Source organism: Bacillus rossius (assembly GCF_032445375.1).
Source record: "Bacillus rossius redtenbacheri isolate Brsri chromosome 9 unlocalized genomic scaffold, Brsri_v3 Brsri_v3_scf9_2, whole genome shotgun sequence".
Lineage (NCBI taxonomy): Eukaryota > Metazoa > Arthropoda > Insecta > Phasmatodea > Bacillidae > Bacillus > Bacillus rossius.
This window is the reverse complement of record NW_026962013.1, coordinates 5,683,724-5,702,096: the sequence shown is the minus strand read 5'-3', so window position 1 is coordinate 5,702,096 and position 18,373 is coordinate 5,683,724. Positions and strand designations below refer to the sequence as shown.

At 36.3% G+C, this 18,373-nt stretch overlaps 1 protein-coding gene across 1 annotated transcript; it reads right to left on the bottom strand.

Annotated features, from left to right (window-relative positions):
- Nucleotides 1-2,276: 2,276 nt before the first annotated feature.
- LOC134543292 (serpin B6-like) lies at nt 2,277-16,159 on the bottom strand. Its single transcript, XM_063388201.1, has 8 exons — nt 16,031-16,159; nt 12,032-12,135; nt 11,366-11,542; nt 9,759-9,975; nt 8,165-8,379; nt 5,891-6,076; nt 4,719-4,854; nt 2,277-3,626 (listed from the first exon to the last, which is right to left on the bottom strand). Exons 2-8 carry the CDS (start codon nt 12,059-12,061, stop codon nt 3,439-3,441), a joined length of 1,149 nt encoding a protein of 382 aa, XP_063244271.1. The 5' UTR covers nt 12,062-12,135; nt 16,031-16,159; the 3' UTR covers nt 2,277-3,438.
- Nucleotides 16,160-18,373: the final 2,214 nt, after the last annotated feature.

Below are 18,373 nucleotides of genomic sequence, written 5' to 3'. Positions count from 1 at the left end.
CGTAGGCCGCTGCGCTTAGCTCACTACGAAACTAAAAAACATTGGAATGTCAATGTATATTATTATGTTGTAATAAAAGTATCCTTAAGTTTTTAAAACTTGAAATTACTCTTTATTCTGAATATTTTAGTTTACGAATAATATATTCCAGGGTTGTTTCACCATTATTTAGTTTCATTTGGCACACCAATACGTTTCGTATGTCCCCTAATTTTTATGAAAGATAATGCAGAGAATATAAATGGGTTAATGTTCATACACGTGGGTCAGCCATCTTGCTGTGAAAATTTCGTTGCATAGTGCAATCGCATCCTGAAAATTCACTCTCATAATTTTTCCATAACGTGCCTAAAGAAGTATATAAGTAATATAACTACGAATATAGGTTTTTGTTTGATAAACAATATTTTTTGTATAAGTTTGTTTTTCTTTTTTTTCCTCGAGTACATTAATCCATGAAAATTATCTTTGAATCATTATAAACATTATCATGTCATATAAAATGTTCATGTTATTAATTTTATTTTAAAACGTATGGCTTGATATAATTTATAAAAAATTGTTGTCTGGACACATTCGACTCCACTGATACACTGCAGCAATTTAAAACTTAGATTGAATTACAACATTCAAGAAAATGTGGATAATATCCGAAGCTAAAACATTAAAAAGTTTTGGAATTACTCCAATCCTTGAACGACAATATGACAGAGGTTATGACATTTAGTGACACCGTGTACCAACCAGGAAAATAAATTAGATCAAAACTAAATGTAATCTGAAGCCCGTTTTGATAGTGTGAAATGTCAATAACATAATAAGTCCAGTAAACTAAGTGTCAGGGACAGGAAACAGTCTCAGCTGACGCATGTGCCTGAAGTTATATTCTTGATGAAGAGGAAACCATGGAACAAGAGCCTACTGGAAGGGCGGTAAAACCAGGAGGTTATTACGTACATTTACCACTTGTTCTTCAACTACTGTGAGTACTCTTAGTTGAATTGCTAAAAAAACTTTATTTAAAAATAATTCTAATAAATTCAACATATATGTTTAGTTGAACACAGCACTTTAGACGTATCTCAAAATATTTCAAATATCCATTACGAATTTAAGGATGTAAAACTTTCAATCTATTTTGATAAATAGTTTTAAAAACAACTTGGATGATATTAATTAAAAAATTATATTATCTTTAAGAATCGTCTACATAAAATCACATCTACTAGCGTTCGTTGGGCTGTAGAAACTTAAATTTGAGTGAAATATTGTTTAAAATGCCCAAAATTATATTAGCCAATATGTTTAATGCCAATATATTTTAGCAGAGAAAAAATATTGAAATGAAATAACTTTAAAACGAGATTTCGCTTAGTTAAAAATTTATTTGTTTTAAACATGACTCATTGTATTCAAAAAACTCAGATAACTAATCAATGTAAAATATGCTACTTGAATTACAAAGATTTTAAATAAAACACAAAAAATTGTTTTTTAGCATTCACAGTGGTTTTATATTTAAATATTAAAATGTCTGCGGGATGAATCCTATTCGAAACATGTCGAATTGAAAAATCAAAGTTATCAATAAATTCTTGATCGATTTAAAATTGTGTATTATCTTTGAAAGATTTGTGCAATGGGAGTGCATGACTTGATGTAAGCTTTTGGACATACGCTTATGGACAATGGCATATGTCCAAAAGCTTACATCAAGTTAAAATTTTATGTCTGTGTTTTTAAGTTCCCCCACTGTTGAACGTTCAATCAGCGATATAATTCCATGATAAAGTTACATAATTTTAAATATGTGAATTGCTAGCCAGCATCTTATATCGCTGAACACATGAGGTCATGCAGTTGCACACTCAGAACAAAGTAGCGGTGCGTAGTGAAAACGTAGTCACGAAATCGTTTTTCTGGATATAAAGTTCTTATTTCCAACACACTCAGTCTCACTTACCTCTCGTGATAAACATAACAGTCCAACTTCTTTCTCCATGGAGTAGCTTGGATTCTGGGTTGTAGCCGTGTCCTTGGCGAATAATTCACCGACGTTTCGGTCGACATTACAGTCGCCATCATCAGAGAGAAGTTACCTAGTAGTGAGTAGGTAACTGCTCCCTGATGATGGCGACTGCAATGTCGACCGGAACGTCGGTGAATTATTCGCCAAGTACATGGCTACAACCCAGAAGTCAAGCTACTTCAGACAATGGCCGTGAAAGCCTGCGAACATTCTTTCTCCATGGTGCGTTGAAAAAATATTCTGATGGTTTTCATTGACAAAAATATTTTTATTGCAATTTGTTGCTATAAAAGTTATAGCATTAAAAGAAAATATTGTACAGTAATTTCTTACATGTTGCTAAAACCAAATTATGCGTGGCCTTAGGTTTATAAATACAATCAAGATTAATACTGCTCTGGTCTGTCCAAGAAATGGAAACTTATATATATTTCTTTCATTTCTTAGCAAAGTTCTGTGAAATATACAGAACGTATTTAATATTAAGTGGCACATTTAGCAAGTAAAAGAATAATCTGAAAACTATATGGCAGCAGATGAAATTCCTATCACCTGATACTCCCAACTATCTGTGATTACGCTATGGATTTTATGCCATTTATGATTAAACGATAATAAAATCGTAACAAAATGTAATGATCATTCACAATTCTGTTGGGATGGCGATAAGCACACAAAAAGCATAGCATCGCCGAAGATGATCTAAAAAGAAAAGTATGTCATATCGGCAAAAGAGTAGACTATATTCGTTGCTTACATTAATAAATAAAAAGTAAATACACGATACGTTTGTCCCGATGAAAAGCAAAATATCTTCTTTTGAATATAGTCCAAAATGAAGTCACTTGGTATAGTTACAACGACAAAAAACATTCTTCTTTATAAAATTTGTTTTTGTTTTCGAGTTAATTATATATGCATTTGGTTAGTAGCAAGTCATTGTTCAACCCACGTACTTGGCTGAAGCTATGTGGTTATTTGTTTGGTGCTAATTGAAACATTTATGCGTGGCCTGGGCAGTCCGTTGTTTCACAGTGTAGAAAGTACTGATCTGGCTAGCTATCACAGACGCTATAGTGATCAAAAGAAAGGTGCAGGTTACTGTGCCATGAAAATACATCCGAGAAGACTCAGAAAGACGAGTGTGTTGCCGTCACTAGGAGGTGCAGCATCCTCAGCAACTCTTCTGTTGCCAGGAATCGCAGAGGAAACGTGTCATTAGCGCAACTCCTGTTGCAGCCTCCAGGACTGTCAGAGGAGACATGTCATGTCCTCAGCAATTCCCACGACCAATAGTTGCAGTGTCCTCAGAAACTCCTGGTATATCGCCTCCAGGACTCGCAGATGGAATTTTTTTTCCTTCGGCAACTTTAGTTGTCGCCACCAGGACACGTGGAAGAGACGTGTCCTCAGCAACAACTGGCGTCGCCTTCAGATCCCGCCTCGTTTCCGTGACTGCCGTCGTCTGACGGATCTCTCACGACGGCGAACAGCAGGGGCAGGCCCAACTTGGTCTCCACTATCGCGGCCAGGAATGGGCGGTCCACGAGAAAGCTTATCTCCGCGACTTTTTTGTCGTCTCGCCTCAGTTGCGCCCCTGAAATGAAACTCACTTTAACAAAAAGAGATATTTGTAGGGACCGGAAAAATTCGCGGATTCAATGAACTCTAGGATAGTCTCCATTATCCTCTGCACTTCTCAAGTAAACACGCGTGTTCATTGGTTACTAAATTGTGAGTCGTCTCCACTGGGTAGCTTGTGATTCGACACTTCTTTGGTCGATAGTCTCTCATTGGACCAGAGAGCTCCAGTTGAACCGCGAGCCAATAGCAGAACCAGTAGAATTATACACATGTTTTGAATTTCAGCCTATCACGAAAAGAATCTGCGAATTTTTCCGGTCTCTAGATATTTGGAATCCATGTTAGCAACAAGAAACATAAAAAGGTCGTTTTCATATTTGACTTAATGTACATTTTTTCTTTGTTATGCCTTATGATGTTTTTTAAACTACATAATAACAACAAATTGTTATGTTTTATATATGACAAGGTAAGGAAAATGCAAAAAAAAAACTTTGTAGCAAGACTGGTTAATTTTAAAATCAATAAGATTTCTCACTAGCTAATGCCCAGCATGTGTTGCAATGTGTTTGTAATTTTTTAAATATATTTTTTTTAAGTTTGTACACACATACAAAGCATCTCTCTACCTATCTCTATGTAACCAGAATGAAGACTTAATGGAACCAACAACCTTCACACCATTAACACGAATGCAATGCCTTACCAATAACAAACAAAACGTTTTATACATAGTTCACAGAAATGCTGGAATGTTTCCTCACCAAAGACCACATACTATTGGTACAAACATATAAAACATAGCCTGGATGCTATAAAAAGTAAGGTGCGAAGGTTCCTAAATGTTGAGAAGGGAGGTTTTTCTGGAACACTGTTATGCACGGAGACTTAAGGCAACAGACGGCACCTCCAAGGTTATAGTTGACTTCAAACCACTTAGGAAAAACTCAGTAATCATAAATTTGCTTATTGCTGGACATGAAGATATAAATAATGTATGCCAAAGCATTATCTGCTCACAGAAGTAACGAATGAGCTCTTTCTCACCTGACCATGCAGTAAAAACTCAACACTGCCAGTGCTGATTGTGTACAACTGTAGATACCTGTAGATGAAGCTCCTATCCCTCCAGCCTCGTCGATCTCGAGAGCTGCCTTCTGGATGAACTTGCTGGTCCTCAAGGACTCCTTGGTCATGCCCGTGAAGTCGCTTTGTTGGCTAAAAGCCGAAGACACTCCCAGCTAACAGAAAAAGGACACCCATCAACTTTTCTATTCCTCAAGAGGGGTCTTAGGGGTCGTCCATTAATCACGTGATTTTTTTTAGCAAATTTTTAACCCCCCTCCCCCCTAGTGATTTGTGGTGAGGTTTCAGACAACCCCCCCCCCCTCAATAAATCACGTGTATTTTTTGGTACAAAATATTTTTAAAAATTTCGGAATATTATTTTTAAATATAGGTATAATCTAATTTAATTCTGGAAAATTAAGCACGGTGATAAAAATGTCCAGACACACATTTAGGTTGCAGGTTTATTCTCACTGGCATGAAAATAATAAAGGAAAGGCTTATATGTATTCGGTGCCAAAATCACAGTCTTACTAGCGACTGGCAAGCCGAGCCGGGTGGTTCATGTTGCGGCGGGCAGGGATATTGTTGCCTGGCTACGGCGAGTCAAGGTCACGCATCGCTTTTCGGTTTAGTATAAATGGGGCGAAAAAGAAAATGCACGTGATATCTCTCTACACCCCCCTCCCCCCTTGTGATATTTCGTGATTTTTCCCGAACCCCCCCCTCCCCCCTTTCGAGCCTCACGTGATTAATGGACGATCCCTTACATCGACTAAATCAAAGATGTGGTTTATCAAAACCAAATCTCAACACTGGACCTATGGATTCCATAACACTGTTAACACAAAGTCTGAACATGGTGATATCTTATAGCTAGGCTCCAAATACCGCATGATTTGTAAGTTAGCGTGTGCCGTGTAGGATTTACCGATTATTCCCGCTGCTCTTCAAAACTATTTTTTTTTTCCAGCACACATCAAATATAAAATTAAAATGAATATTTTTTCCAAACAAATACTATATAGAAGTTGTCTAAATATTTTTTAATGCTATCGCAGGTTAAATATATATAGATATATTAATTAAAAATTTATTTGTTGTTTTAAAATTTTTTAACTGGTAATGAGGAAATCGTATTATGATATAAAATTATATGCAATACATTAACTGTTGAGATTTAATGTGGTGGTTGAACTCGAAACTTACCTTCGCGAGTGCCTCGTTGAGCCAGAGCATGGACGTTGTTTTGATTCGAGGAAGAGATATTTCAACCTGGCTCTCGTCGCTGCAGAGGAATATGTCGTATAGGTCCTTGTCGGACATCTCGTGGATCAGTTCCGACAGCCCAAAGCGTCTGTCCGGCCGAATCACGAGCATGGAGAAACGATCGCTCTAGCACAAGAATACAAGCAAACACTAAACTGGAAAGAAAAAAAAGGGGGGGAAGGGTTGTCTGTAAAGTCGAACTACGGACGATAATTTTATACGTGATAACGTCATATCAAATCATTTTTTTTTAAATTGCTGCTTTTAAAAAGCCCGCCTTAACGATGTTTTGATATTAAAGAAGATTTTTTTTTTCGCACGGTGGTTGGCCGGTTCTTGCACGCTCGGCTCAGGCGGAACGTGACAATGAGTCATGCTTTTTTCGTGCGTGCAGCTGCGCGCTCATCGATTTATAAGACGTTATCACGTCAAAAAAAAATGGGGTGTGGCTGTGTCATGGACACGGCCGTGTGTTGTACGTGAATACGTCTACTTAACAGCTAGTATTTTCTATACAAAATATAAAATACGCTATTTTTTTTATTTTAACACCATATATAGTCACTGTAACAATTTTACACACATTTTTTATACATGCAATTGCTAGATTTTGACGATAGCTGACGATTGAAACCCAAACGCAAGTCGTTGCTTCTCAAAGTCAAAAGTTATACTAAATGAAAATCTCGAAACGCAGCGAAATGACCTCAAAATGGCGGCGCTTTACCCTCCACCGCACGCGATGCGTCACAGTCCTCACGTTGCGTAACGAATTCGTTGTTCCTTTAGCTATCCAGTGGTGTGATTAAATTTTTGGATGGAGATGATAGATATGTAGCTGCAACACCAAACTGTATCCGCCGATTTTGTTATCATTCGTTTTTTTTTTAATTGTCTCTCACTATGGAAGCCATTTTAAATACGTATTCACGTCAAAAAAAGGGTGAACCATATGTAGTTATTCTAGAGATTGTATAGTCCGAGTGTCCGGCCGTATTGGACCCTATAAAACGAGGGGTCTATCACACGTAAATTTTGTTGTAAGCCACAAGATGGCTTTGAACTTAAGACTTTTAACACACAATAATATATTGGTAAAACAAAGACTTAATATTCTATTATAATTTTTCTTATGAATATTAATATTAATACGTACTTTGTGACTCGCTAGTGGTACTTAGAGGAAAGCGAGGTTAAGAATAAGATTTTATATTATTTGTAACAGTAAAATACGCTGTTATTTTATGTGTAGTACTGATTGTTGTCAAATGTCCAATTTTTGTGTTGACAGCCAGAAAGCATTTTCAAGCAGGACTAGTCCAAGAAAGAATAATCATATTAGAAGACAAGCTGCGTGTATCGTATCAACATGTTTATTGTTCTATTGCATTATTTCTTCATGTTAATAAAATTTGCTACTCACACAACACAGTTTTCTTGTGTCGCTCTAACTCACACCCTTGTTTCCCCTACACGAGGGGCAACACTATATTTGGCCGTGACAGCTGTTTTGTTCGCGAGGCGAGACCCAACCCCAACGAAAATCATGCTAATTTTTTATGATCACTGAGCTTTTTTCCCCTAAAATATCCACAGCCTGCTAGCTCATAGTTTTCCACCACTTCTAGCGAACGTATTCAATCTTTGTGCCAGTGGGGACAATCCCTTGTAATTTTCTTTAATAGATATTATGATTTCGCTGTAATTCAGCCATTACCACTTTTTGTAGTCTTTTCGAGAACCTAGTACCTGTAAGACTGGACCAATCACGACTAAAGCCTATACAACTTAATGCTCATAAACTCATATACAAATATAGGCATTTTAAGAACCAGAACTCTTTAACGAAATCACAGCTCTGGTGGGACTCTTACTTCGTATGGCTTTTTCAGACATAGAATAAATAAATCAACTGATTTTTCCTCAGAGTTTTAACGCGGTGATCTGATTCAGAAAAAATACCTCGCGTGTGATTTTTTTTTTTTTTATCGACTTCACAGTCCAGTATGTCAGGAGCTTAACCTTCATAATTGAAGTTTGTTCCCTCATAAAATTGTCCAGTTCTCATTGTGAACTGAGTATTTTGGGTTATAACTTAATTAAACCGAAGAGTGGTTGATTAGGGGAGAGGGGATGCCTAGCAACCTGTCTCAATCCAACCTCGAACAAAACAAAAGAGTTATTTTAAGAACAGAATAATGAATGTCAACTTACCTCGAATGGTATCATGGCCCACTTAGCTTTCAGCTTAGGATTTGAACCATAACGAACGGGCATACTTGGGTGGTACATGGTATGCACAGTCACTCTTTTACCAGGGCTGACTTCGAACTCTCTCAGTTTTGTGTGTTTTTTATTAAATCGATTCTCCCATGTGCTTTTATAGAATATAACACTTGCCAGCACAACATCTGTATCTTTTGGTGGATCTGTAAAGAAACAGCAGCACATTTGATCTAAAGGTGATATACATGCTTTGTTAAGTCAAATCTTTATCGCGAGAAGAATTAAAACAGAACACTAAACAAACAAGATTTTTGTAGTAGAATTACTTTTCTGTACATTAACAGCAGTACAGAAAAATAAGTAGAAAAACTTAACACAAACTTGTATGCTGATGTAATTTACTACCTAATAATTGTTGGTTCCTGTAACGTTAAAGTAAATTTTTCATTTTTTTATTTGATACATGAAACTATTAATGTGCTTGAGTCTACCACGGCTGCAGAGGCGAGACTGCAACATACACATGGTTGCGGTCATGAATTAATTTAATTAAGCTTGTGAAGCTGAGTTAGAGTGTTTACCTTCCGCACCTTTGGGCTTTCCCTCCGAGCAACTTTTTCTTGCATACTAAGCACTTTATCACCCAATAAGATCAAAGGGTAAAGGAACATAAGCCAATCCATAATGAGAATGAAAGAATATCAGCCAACCAGATCCATGAGCGAGCAATATGAGTCAATCGGCTCTTACCAAGGAGGAATTACAGCCAAAAACCTGGCATCTCCCAGCCCGCCTCTTGCTAAACTCCTGAGCTGTGGTTGTGATGAGGCACGTAGGTAGAAGATTCTAAGTGCTAGCTTACACAGGCTTCGAGCCATGGATCTTAGCATCTCAGCAGACACTCCGGTCTCTTTAACATTTAGTTTCAGTGGTTTCCTCTCCATCTGGAATTCAAATCGTTTACCTACGTTGGTGCTGGGTGAAAAAGATTTTGAATGATGTTGCTCGACATTTCGAAACAAAATTAGGACCTCTAATGACATACTGATTTAACATGCCTATTTAAATAAATATAAATATTTGTTTTTAATTATATATTAAAAATATACAAACAAATAACTATAACATTATATATGGCAATTTGTGTGAAAAAAAACCATAGCATACTGTACCAAACTTGTTTATTTGAGTTTAAGATAACACATACATTTTAGATTATTTGTAATTTGTATCAAATTTTAAAACTGTCTGAAATGGTGGCTAAATCAAACAGACGAAAATACAACAGAGAGCATCGGTGTTAATATAAATGCCCTGGTGGTAATGGTAGACATCTGTATGCTGGTTGGCTGGTGGTAGAATGTGTTTTATTTTTGTTTTCATCGAAAAGCAAACTTAATTTATATTAATTGGTTTCAAATGTTTTTATTGTAATGACTGAAAATGTGGAGGCCAGAGTGTTAAAGGTTAATGGATTAGGTATACAAATATTTCTACCAGCGCTAATGTTGCCCCATGCATGACCAAAATTTACTTAACCATATACAAAGAATATTACATTCGAATGATCGAATAAACTTACCTTGATCAAAAACTCTTGTAATTGAGTTTTCAGTAATGTATGACATCCATTGGCATATAGGTTGCAAGCTGTGTTCTTTTCTGAAGTCTACTCGGCCAACTTCAGTTGAGAAGTCAGTTGCCATAATCGTAGAGAATTCTGGCAACAGTGTAAACCCATTTTGCAGGAAGATCTTGTTCGCAACTATTAGGGTTTTATCTGGACCACCCATATTAGCCTAAAAAGTTGCATAAACAAATTCACTATTTAATTTTTTATTGACAAGATTAAAATTTGTTATTAGGTAAATATATCAGAAACAGCAATGACCTGTAAGCCTTTTCATCTTATTTATTGATATTAGGAAACTTTATAAAAAATTATCATACAAGATCTCCTGTTATAAATGTTGTCAAATACAAGAATATAGTTTCAAATCATAAACGAAGTGATTTTATATTATCAAACAGTTATTTGAACATACAAAAGCGATCATTTTTAAAAAGTATTAAAAGACCCCACCTTGGAATTAATTATGTCAATACTATTCCACAGGAGATGCCATACAAATACCTTTTTTTCGAATGATTTTAACTCTTGTAGTACATTCTGAGTAAATAGTGTTCGAATGACAAATGTTTCTTATTTCCTAGCATGATTCAAACTGATAGTTAATGTTGGTGTAGTGACATAAACAAGTTCAGCATCCAAGCCGAGCAGAACACATCTACTTTCCTCTTAAGTGACATAATTAGTTGTGTGTTATAGAACGTACCAATAACTTTAGATATGACACACTTTATGGCGATTTTGGTAAGCCAATGTTTTGAAATATTACAACATAATCACAGAAATAATGTTTGTATTGCGTTTCGAGATATTTTAATTTATGATACATTAATACTTATTGGGGAAGCAGGTGTTTGAACAGCCTTTCATGTGTTAACAGAGAATCACCACTGTGAACCATGGGCATTGTGCAAATGCGACAGTGTGGCACGGATATTTAACAAAGACAGAGGAAAGCAGATGTTTAAAATTTTGTAAAGTTACTCATTTTTCCAAATGTTAACATTTTGGAAAGGGACTCGTGATTCCAGATGTTAACATTTCGGAAAGTGACTCGTGGTTCCAGATGTTAACATTCCGGAAAGTGACTCGTGGTTCCAGATGTTAAAATTTTGGAAAGTGACTCGTGGTTCCAGATGTTAACATTTCGGAAAGTGACTCGTGGTTACAGATGTTAATATTTTGGAAAGTGACTCGTGGTTCCAGATGTTAACATTTCGGAAAGTGACTCGTGGTTCTATCAGTAGAGACCGGAAAAAATTCGCGGATTCATTTCGTGATAGGCTGAAATTCAAACATGTGTATAATTCTTCTGGTTCTGCTATTGGCTTGCGGTTTAACTGGAGCTCTCTGGGCCAATAAGAGACCATCGACCAAAGAAGCGTCGTAATCACGAGCTACCCAGTGGAGACGACTCACAATTTAGTAACCAATGAACACGCGTGTTTGCTTGAGAAGTGCAGAGGATAATGGAGGCTATCCTACATGTCGTTGAATCCGCGAATGTTTCCCGGTCCCTATCCATCAGTTTCGCGGATGTTGGAGCGCTGACGACGAACCTGCAAGTGCTTGGCCAGGCCCCCGTACACCCTCCTGGCATGGAAGCTGTACAGGTTGAGCGCCTTCTCCAGCTCGAGGTGGGTGCGCCCCCTGGCCCCCTGCTGCAGCATGGCGAGCCCCGTCGACACGCTGGGCGGGGACACCACCAGGTTACCCGCCTCGCTCCTCGCCAGCTCCTGCAACACGGCCTCCCTGGGAGACGCCTCCGCTGGACCTTTGAATATATATACTGTATAGAAGTCGCCAGCCCAGGTTAACATTTCTAATACGGTTTTGAGGTAGTTGGTTAATTCACCGCCGCAATCGCCACCATCTCTAGGGCATCGACTTGTGGTGGTCCCTAGCGGACAAGTGTCGAAATCTTCAAACACTCCTTCCCCCTCCTTGTTGAACGACCTTGAGCTGCAGTGAATGATGGGTGGGGGGTGCGGGGAATGACAGCGGGCGACAGTGCTGCGCTCTAACGTGTAAATAACAACTAAGACGATACAGGGCGTTACGGCAGCGCACTTTAGCGGTGAAGTTCCCAAGCTGCTCATCATACGCTTCTGAAAAACGTAGAGTAAATCCTATCCACTCGCGACTTCTATACAGTATATATATTCAAAGGCTGGACACAGGCACAGACGCGGGCGCAGAGGGCGTGGCGCTCCGCGGCGACCTACCTTCAGCTGGGTCAGCGAGAAGATGTTCATGTTCCTGACGTCTCGCGGGCTGATGTCGCCGGCGCGGTCCCCGAGCGCCAGTGCTGCCGCCAGCAGGAGACATCCTGCGGAGGTTACAACAACTACATGTAGCCCCTTCTCCATTCCTGCGGGGTGCTGTCGCAACTTAGAAACACGCGACTTAGAAACACACGACTTAGTAACACACAACTTATAAACACAAAACTTAGAAACACACAACTTAGAAACACATAACTTAGAAACACGTAGCTTAGAAACACTCAACTTAGAAACACACAACTTAGGAACATACAACATAGAAACACACAACTTAGAAACACACACCTAATATGATCTAATATGATCGTTCTAACTTATGACAGTTCTAAGTTACGTGGATTTTTTTTCGAGTTTTCTAAGATATGACTGTTCTAAGTTATGTGTGGTTCCCCATTCCTGCCAGGATGGCGTTTGCTCCCAACTAATCGCAATTCTAGTTACGGACACGATTACAAAATTAATTTAACATTTTTTTACAACATTTAAATACACTCTTAAATAGTAGCAATTCATGGTATTATATGTTGTTTTTTTTTAGATCTGGATGTTAAAAAAAATTATGCTATGACCAATATTCTGATTCATTTTAGCAAGGCATTAATCATTCTGATTAATAAACTTTTTAATTTACTATAAAACATTTTTTTGGAAATTTTTAAATATCATAAACTTCAATGTATGAGTAAGTTCTAAGTTGGTATTAGTCATAACATAAATACTTTTGTTTTCCTGGCTTCTAGCTTACAATTTAATCATGACAAGGTTTCTGATAATGTTTCTTGTTCTCAATTGCAGGTCACTATACAAATAAATAACATGAATAATATTGAATTAAGTGCAACTTTTAATTTATTTTAAATTGTAAAATCTATTTATATATTACAGCTGCTAAAAAACTAATAAGTTTTAATGTTAATTTTAATAAATAATTATATTTATAGTAATACAAAATTATAAAAGCGTATAATTTTTAACTTACTTAATATTTTTACATATATGGTTTTCAATGAGTCTAGCAATATAATATTAACTACCATTATAGTTACCAGAATATATTTAGGCATGTGTTGTATTTATGTGGAGATAATATTGATCACAATCTATTTTGTGGTATTTTACCTATTTGTATATGTACTGTTGCTAGACTTATACTACTTAGGAATATACACTCAAGTCCCAAGACATTGTTTCTTTGTTTCTCGAATCCCAGTTCTGTAATGTGCACCACTTTGACACCTAAGGTTAAGGGTAATAAGTCTAGGATGCTTTCATTAGTACATAGACACTATTCCGAATCAGAATCTTTATGTGTAGCCTTAATGCTTGGTCTCATTTGCCATGTAATTATTTTTTCATTTTATTTATCAAATTTAAGGACTATTTTAAAATTTTAACTCAAAACCTCTCTTTCATTTGTACTGCCACACATATTTCCAACAGCTATTCAAATTAGTGTATTATCATGGGTGTAAATAGATGCACCAACGATGAAGATTGCAAAGACTTTTCGCCAACTCACCTATGGATTTTAAGTGGACACCATTATTATTTGAATTCATAAGATGAAGTTGTGAGGCAAGTTAAAAATTGTGTGCCAAAATATAAATGCTTAATTTAATAGTGAAAACAACCTAATTGTGCAAAGAGAATTTCATAAAAACTATAAAAATAAACAATTAAATAATTTGCATATACAAACATGAATGATATTTAAAAACATGTTTGTAACTAAAAACAAATCCAAATTCTTGGATAGTTTTTTTTTTCAACTAAACCATTCTAAAGGTTTGTACATAACTTAACAAAGAGGTGTACATTCTCTTACTGAAAGTTAATATGAAGAGTTCAGAATGATGCTTATATGCAAAATTATAATAACAATTATCGTACCTGTTAGGTATTTAACCATAGTCGGTGTCTTGCGGAAAAATACTGTACTATCACATGTACATCATATATACTTACATTTAACAAAAGAGTCATTAATATATTTTTTATTGTATGTTATTGTAATATCAAACAATAGATACTTTAACTATTAATAATAATCTCTTCGCCACTCTAAAGACCATAAAGTTTAAAATTATAAGCGGTGTTGGTTTTTATACTTCTAGACAATGGTTACGTTTTTAATAGCAGTATTTTCCAACAGCTGCCATTATAAGAACACTGATTGGCTGGGAGCACACTCTCTTAAAGTGCGTAGGCACTAAGAGTGACATTGGCTCATGCATTGCATGTCTCTTCGCCTCTATATTCCTCTGGACTGGGATTTTTAAGATAAATATTTACTGCTCTTCTCTATACTATTTAAAATACTATATAAAAAATTCTAATACATAAAGTCCATAAAATTTCCAATTTAGATTTTTTTCTGTCTGAAGAAAATACATTTTAAAGACAAAACTATAAAATGAAACTTGTATAGACAAGTGCAATGGCTCATGGGTGATATTTGTAATGAGAGAATTCAATAAAACTTGACCAGTTTCTAAATAGCATTTTAACACCCGAAGATCTGTATGTCATTTGGTGGCCTAGCTATTTCTCACTCAAGCTATTTCTATTAAATGTTGCATGGAATAAACTGCAAATTATATATATATATATATACAAATATGGGAAAATGAACACTGAAAATTTTTTTTTAGTAAACACGAATTATTTGTTTTTGTTGGCCACAATACATTTTAGTGAGTTACTGCTACAAAATTTTGCTATCTCTGCAAATATTTATTTCAAATTACGGATAGCTAATTCTTATGTTAAATACCAGAAGAGCTAATTTTGTCTGTGTTATGAGCATGATATTAAATAGTTTGTCAGACTGCACCGAATACTTATAACCATCGGCCCAGCCTGTTAGCTTCAGCTATGGGTCGTTAGGGCGTTCCCAGTTACTCTCCAGCAAAAACAAACAGCTTTTCCTCCCTTCCTTTAACCTCTTTGTTTATTTAGTTAATCTATCATTTCTGAGCATTTGCAGATGTTTGGTAGTTCATGACAAAACTACATGGTGGAGGCTGTTTGGTTCGTTAAGATAAAATTGTTTTTTTTTTTTTTTTTCGTGTGAAGGGTAACTTCATAAAAGTATGTTTAAGGCACCCTTACTTAAAGCCACTGTTTTTTCTTAATTAATATTATTTGTTATAAGATGCATGCACTGATATTGATTAAGCACACATTAATATCTACTGTTTCAGTTAATGGCAATGTTGACTGTGTGACAAGCCAATTATTTTACGTCACAAAGTCTAAAACTTGCGGTTATATTGCTAGAACCAAATAATGCGGACATTATAATTAGTAGGTACAATCGTAAATTCCGGTAAAGTTACAGTGCTTTGAAATTGGCAATCACGAAATCTTTTCGCTAAATATGGAAGTTCTTACTCCAAACACACTCGAGTTCACTTGCCTGATGATAGGTACTGCTTCTTTAAAGAACTTACTATAAACATTACAGTTATGTTTCTTTATCCATGGCTTCGTAAACAAATTTTTTGTGGATGTTACAAAAAAATTAAAATTCCAAAAGTTAAGTACTGTACTTTTTAGACTACATTTTAAGATCAAAATGAATGGGAGTGATTTCATGCAGAAAAAAATAAAAATAAAAGAAAACACATATTATTTCTGCAATAGTATGTAGTATTTAAAAAACTCAATTTATTTTAAGAAGTGTACGTAATATAGACTGGAACAGTTCGAAAATTATGATGGTGACAGGCAAAAATTTTAACAACTGTATGTTCTCTCCAATTTCTAAAAATAAAATACCAATTTTACACATCTATTATTACAGTTATTAATATATAATAAACTAATAAACCTGTCAGTGTTTATTTATTAACCTCACTATATCTCAAATGGATGGCTTGTATGTAATCTAGAATCTATAAAGCGTTTGAAATGGTATTCCAATTTAATTTCGCTCACCAAATACTAATCCCAGTCACAATAGATGTTTGTTGTTAATGAGGATTAAGGACAGTAAAAATCACAATATAACAATTTTCACAGCGATCAGTTGAACGTTGTGGAAGTTGATGCGCTACAGCGCCATCTAGTGGCGAGTTATAGCGCATTGGATATCGCGAAAATTTTCCCGGTGTTCAAATATCTATGCATACCAATTTTCATGGCGTTCGGTTGAACGGTAGGGCCTATATGAGTTTATGCGCAGCAGCACCATCCAGTGATAGCAGAATTGATAGCATAAAATCCTTCCCCGTGAAGAAAAAATAACACCCAGAGGCGTCAACTTTAATGCAAAATGTTCAGATAAGGACAACGTGAAAAATTAGATTAATAGCTATCGCACCTGCTAGGAGCTTATTCATTGTCGTTGTCTTCAGCGAACACACTGAACTATCACTTATACGGGCTACATAAATACGCTCGACGAAATAATTTCTTGAAACAATAAAGGTTGGTGCGGATCGTTATAGTAATGATTGCCTTTTCGAATTGCAATAAAAATGGCATTGTTAGAGACCAATTTATATCTTGAATAGTAAATAGCACTTTTTATTATATTGTACGATAGTATCCGAACAATGGCCGCTTTGAAACGTTAATAATGATAATCGGTGCGTCTCTGTAAAGACCACACCATTTCAAAAGATAGGTGGTGTTAGATTTTTATGCTTCTTGAGAATATATTAAGTTATTATGTTTTGAAAAGGGGTGGTTCCTTACAGCTGCCATATTAAATCATCTTTAATACATTTTTAATGAAAAAGATTATCCTTTGTAAAATTCCTAAACTATTTTATGAAAATTTAATATATAAATAATTTTGTTAGTGAGATGTAAATTTTGTCATTGCTAAACAAATTGGTCAATTGTAATGACTACAAAAGTTATACACACACACACATATATATATATTTGTAGGTATATACGTGCGTGTAAATGATTCTGAAAATGTATGACTTTGTTACCCGTTCCGGTAACTTTCTTCATTGTTTAGCTATCTATTGCCTATGTGAGTTTATTTTCTTTGAAGAAGTATTTATTTTTGTGTTTAATTAGAAAATATTCATTTTTATTGGTTTTTGCCATTTTTTAAAGTAATGTCGTTAGGATGCTAAAATGAAACTGAAATCGTTTGCTAAATGGACGCCAAGTGTTGATTTTTTTCCCTAACCTAACTTAAACTAAGTGTATTTTGGAGGGGTCCGGGTTAGGGAGGGACCTAGGTGCGTCTCAGGCCGAAGCCTATACGCCTAGTCATGCTGGGATTAGCCATGCAGGGAGAGGGTCGCATGCATCATGTGCTAGGAGGGGATTGGCCAGCCATGGCAGCGATTGGCGCCATGACTAACTCCCCTCACTCTTCAATCTAGACTATAACTAGAGATAGGTTGGGCCCAGGTAAAACCTGCATAGACACAGGGAAAACCCTGGGCACATTCATGCGGGATGCAAAATGGCATGCATTACGTGTAGGAATTTACAGGAGACAGAGGATGGTCTGGATGAAGTGTTGGTCAGAGTAGAAAAGAATCTACCATTCGGGGGTTGGGCACTTGGACTCGTGGTACGCTTTGCTTTTTATCCAGGACTGGATTTAGTGACCAGGGACGCAAGTGCCCCTGGTGGTGAGTGGTTGCACTGACCACTCACTCCGCCGCCAGTCAGCACCTAAAAAACTAAGAAACTAAGACAGAAAAAAGATAAATGACTTACAAACTAGGCATTTCGTTACGAAATATGCAAACACCCAACTCAGGGATGGACGTGCAGTGCTTAAGATAAAACTAAAATAATAACTATAAATATAATTTTTGATTTTGTTTTTGTTAATATTTTTAAATTATTATTTTAGAAATATATATTTTTGATGACTATTACTTAGTAGCTAGGACTTATTACTAATTTACAAATCTCTAATATCTACTACTATACTACTAGTTAAAAATAGAGGAACTGTCGGCGTATAAAATACAGGTGAATTAAGTAAAGACCTATTCGCATTTTGGTATTTGTTGCAAGTTTGCAATTCAAAATCCCATGTTTTTCAGAGACACAACCGGCACTGGAGGTGAAGCCTGCCAGGCGGGCCATGCCCATCGGACATAGGGAGTCAGCCCTAACACAAAAGGCAGTGGAACTCCCGGGAGCCAAACCTACACCTGCGTGCTTCGGACCATTTTGAATTAGCTAATTATCCAAGTGTTGAGTGGGTATCGGGTGTTCCGAGCAATCCCGAGGACGGTCGAAGGTGCACGACGATGACGTGGCGGAGTGACGCGCAGAGCGGTGGCGCGCGAGCCT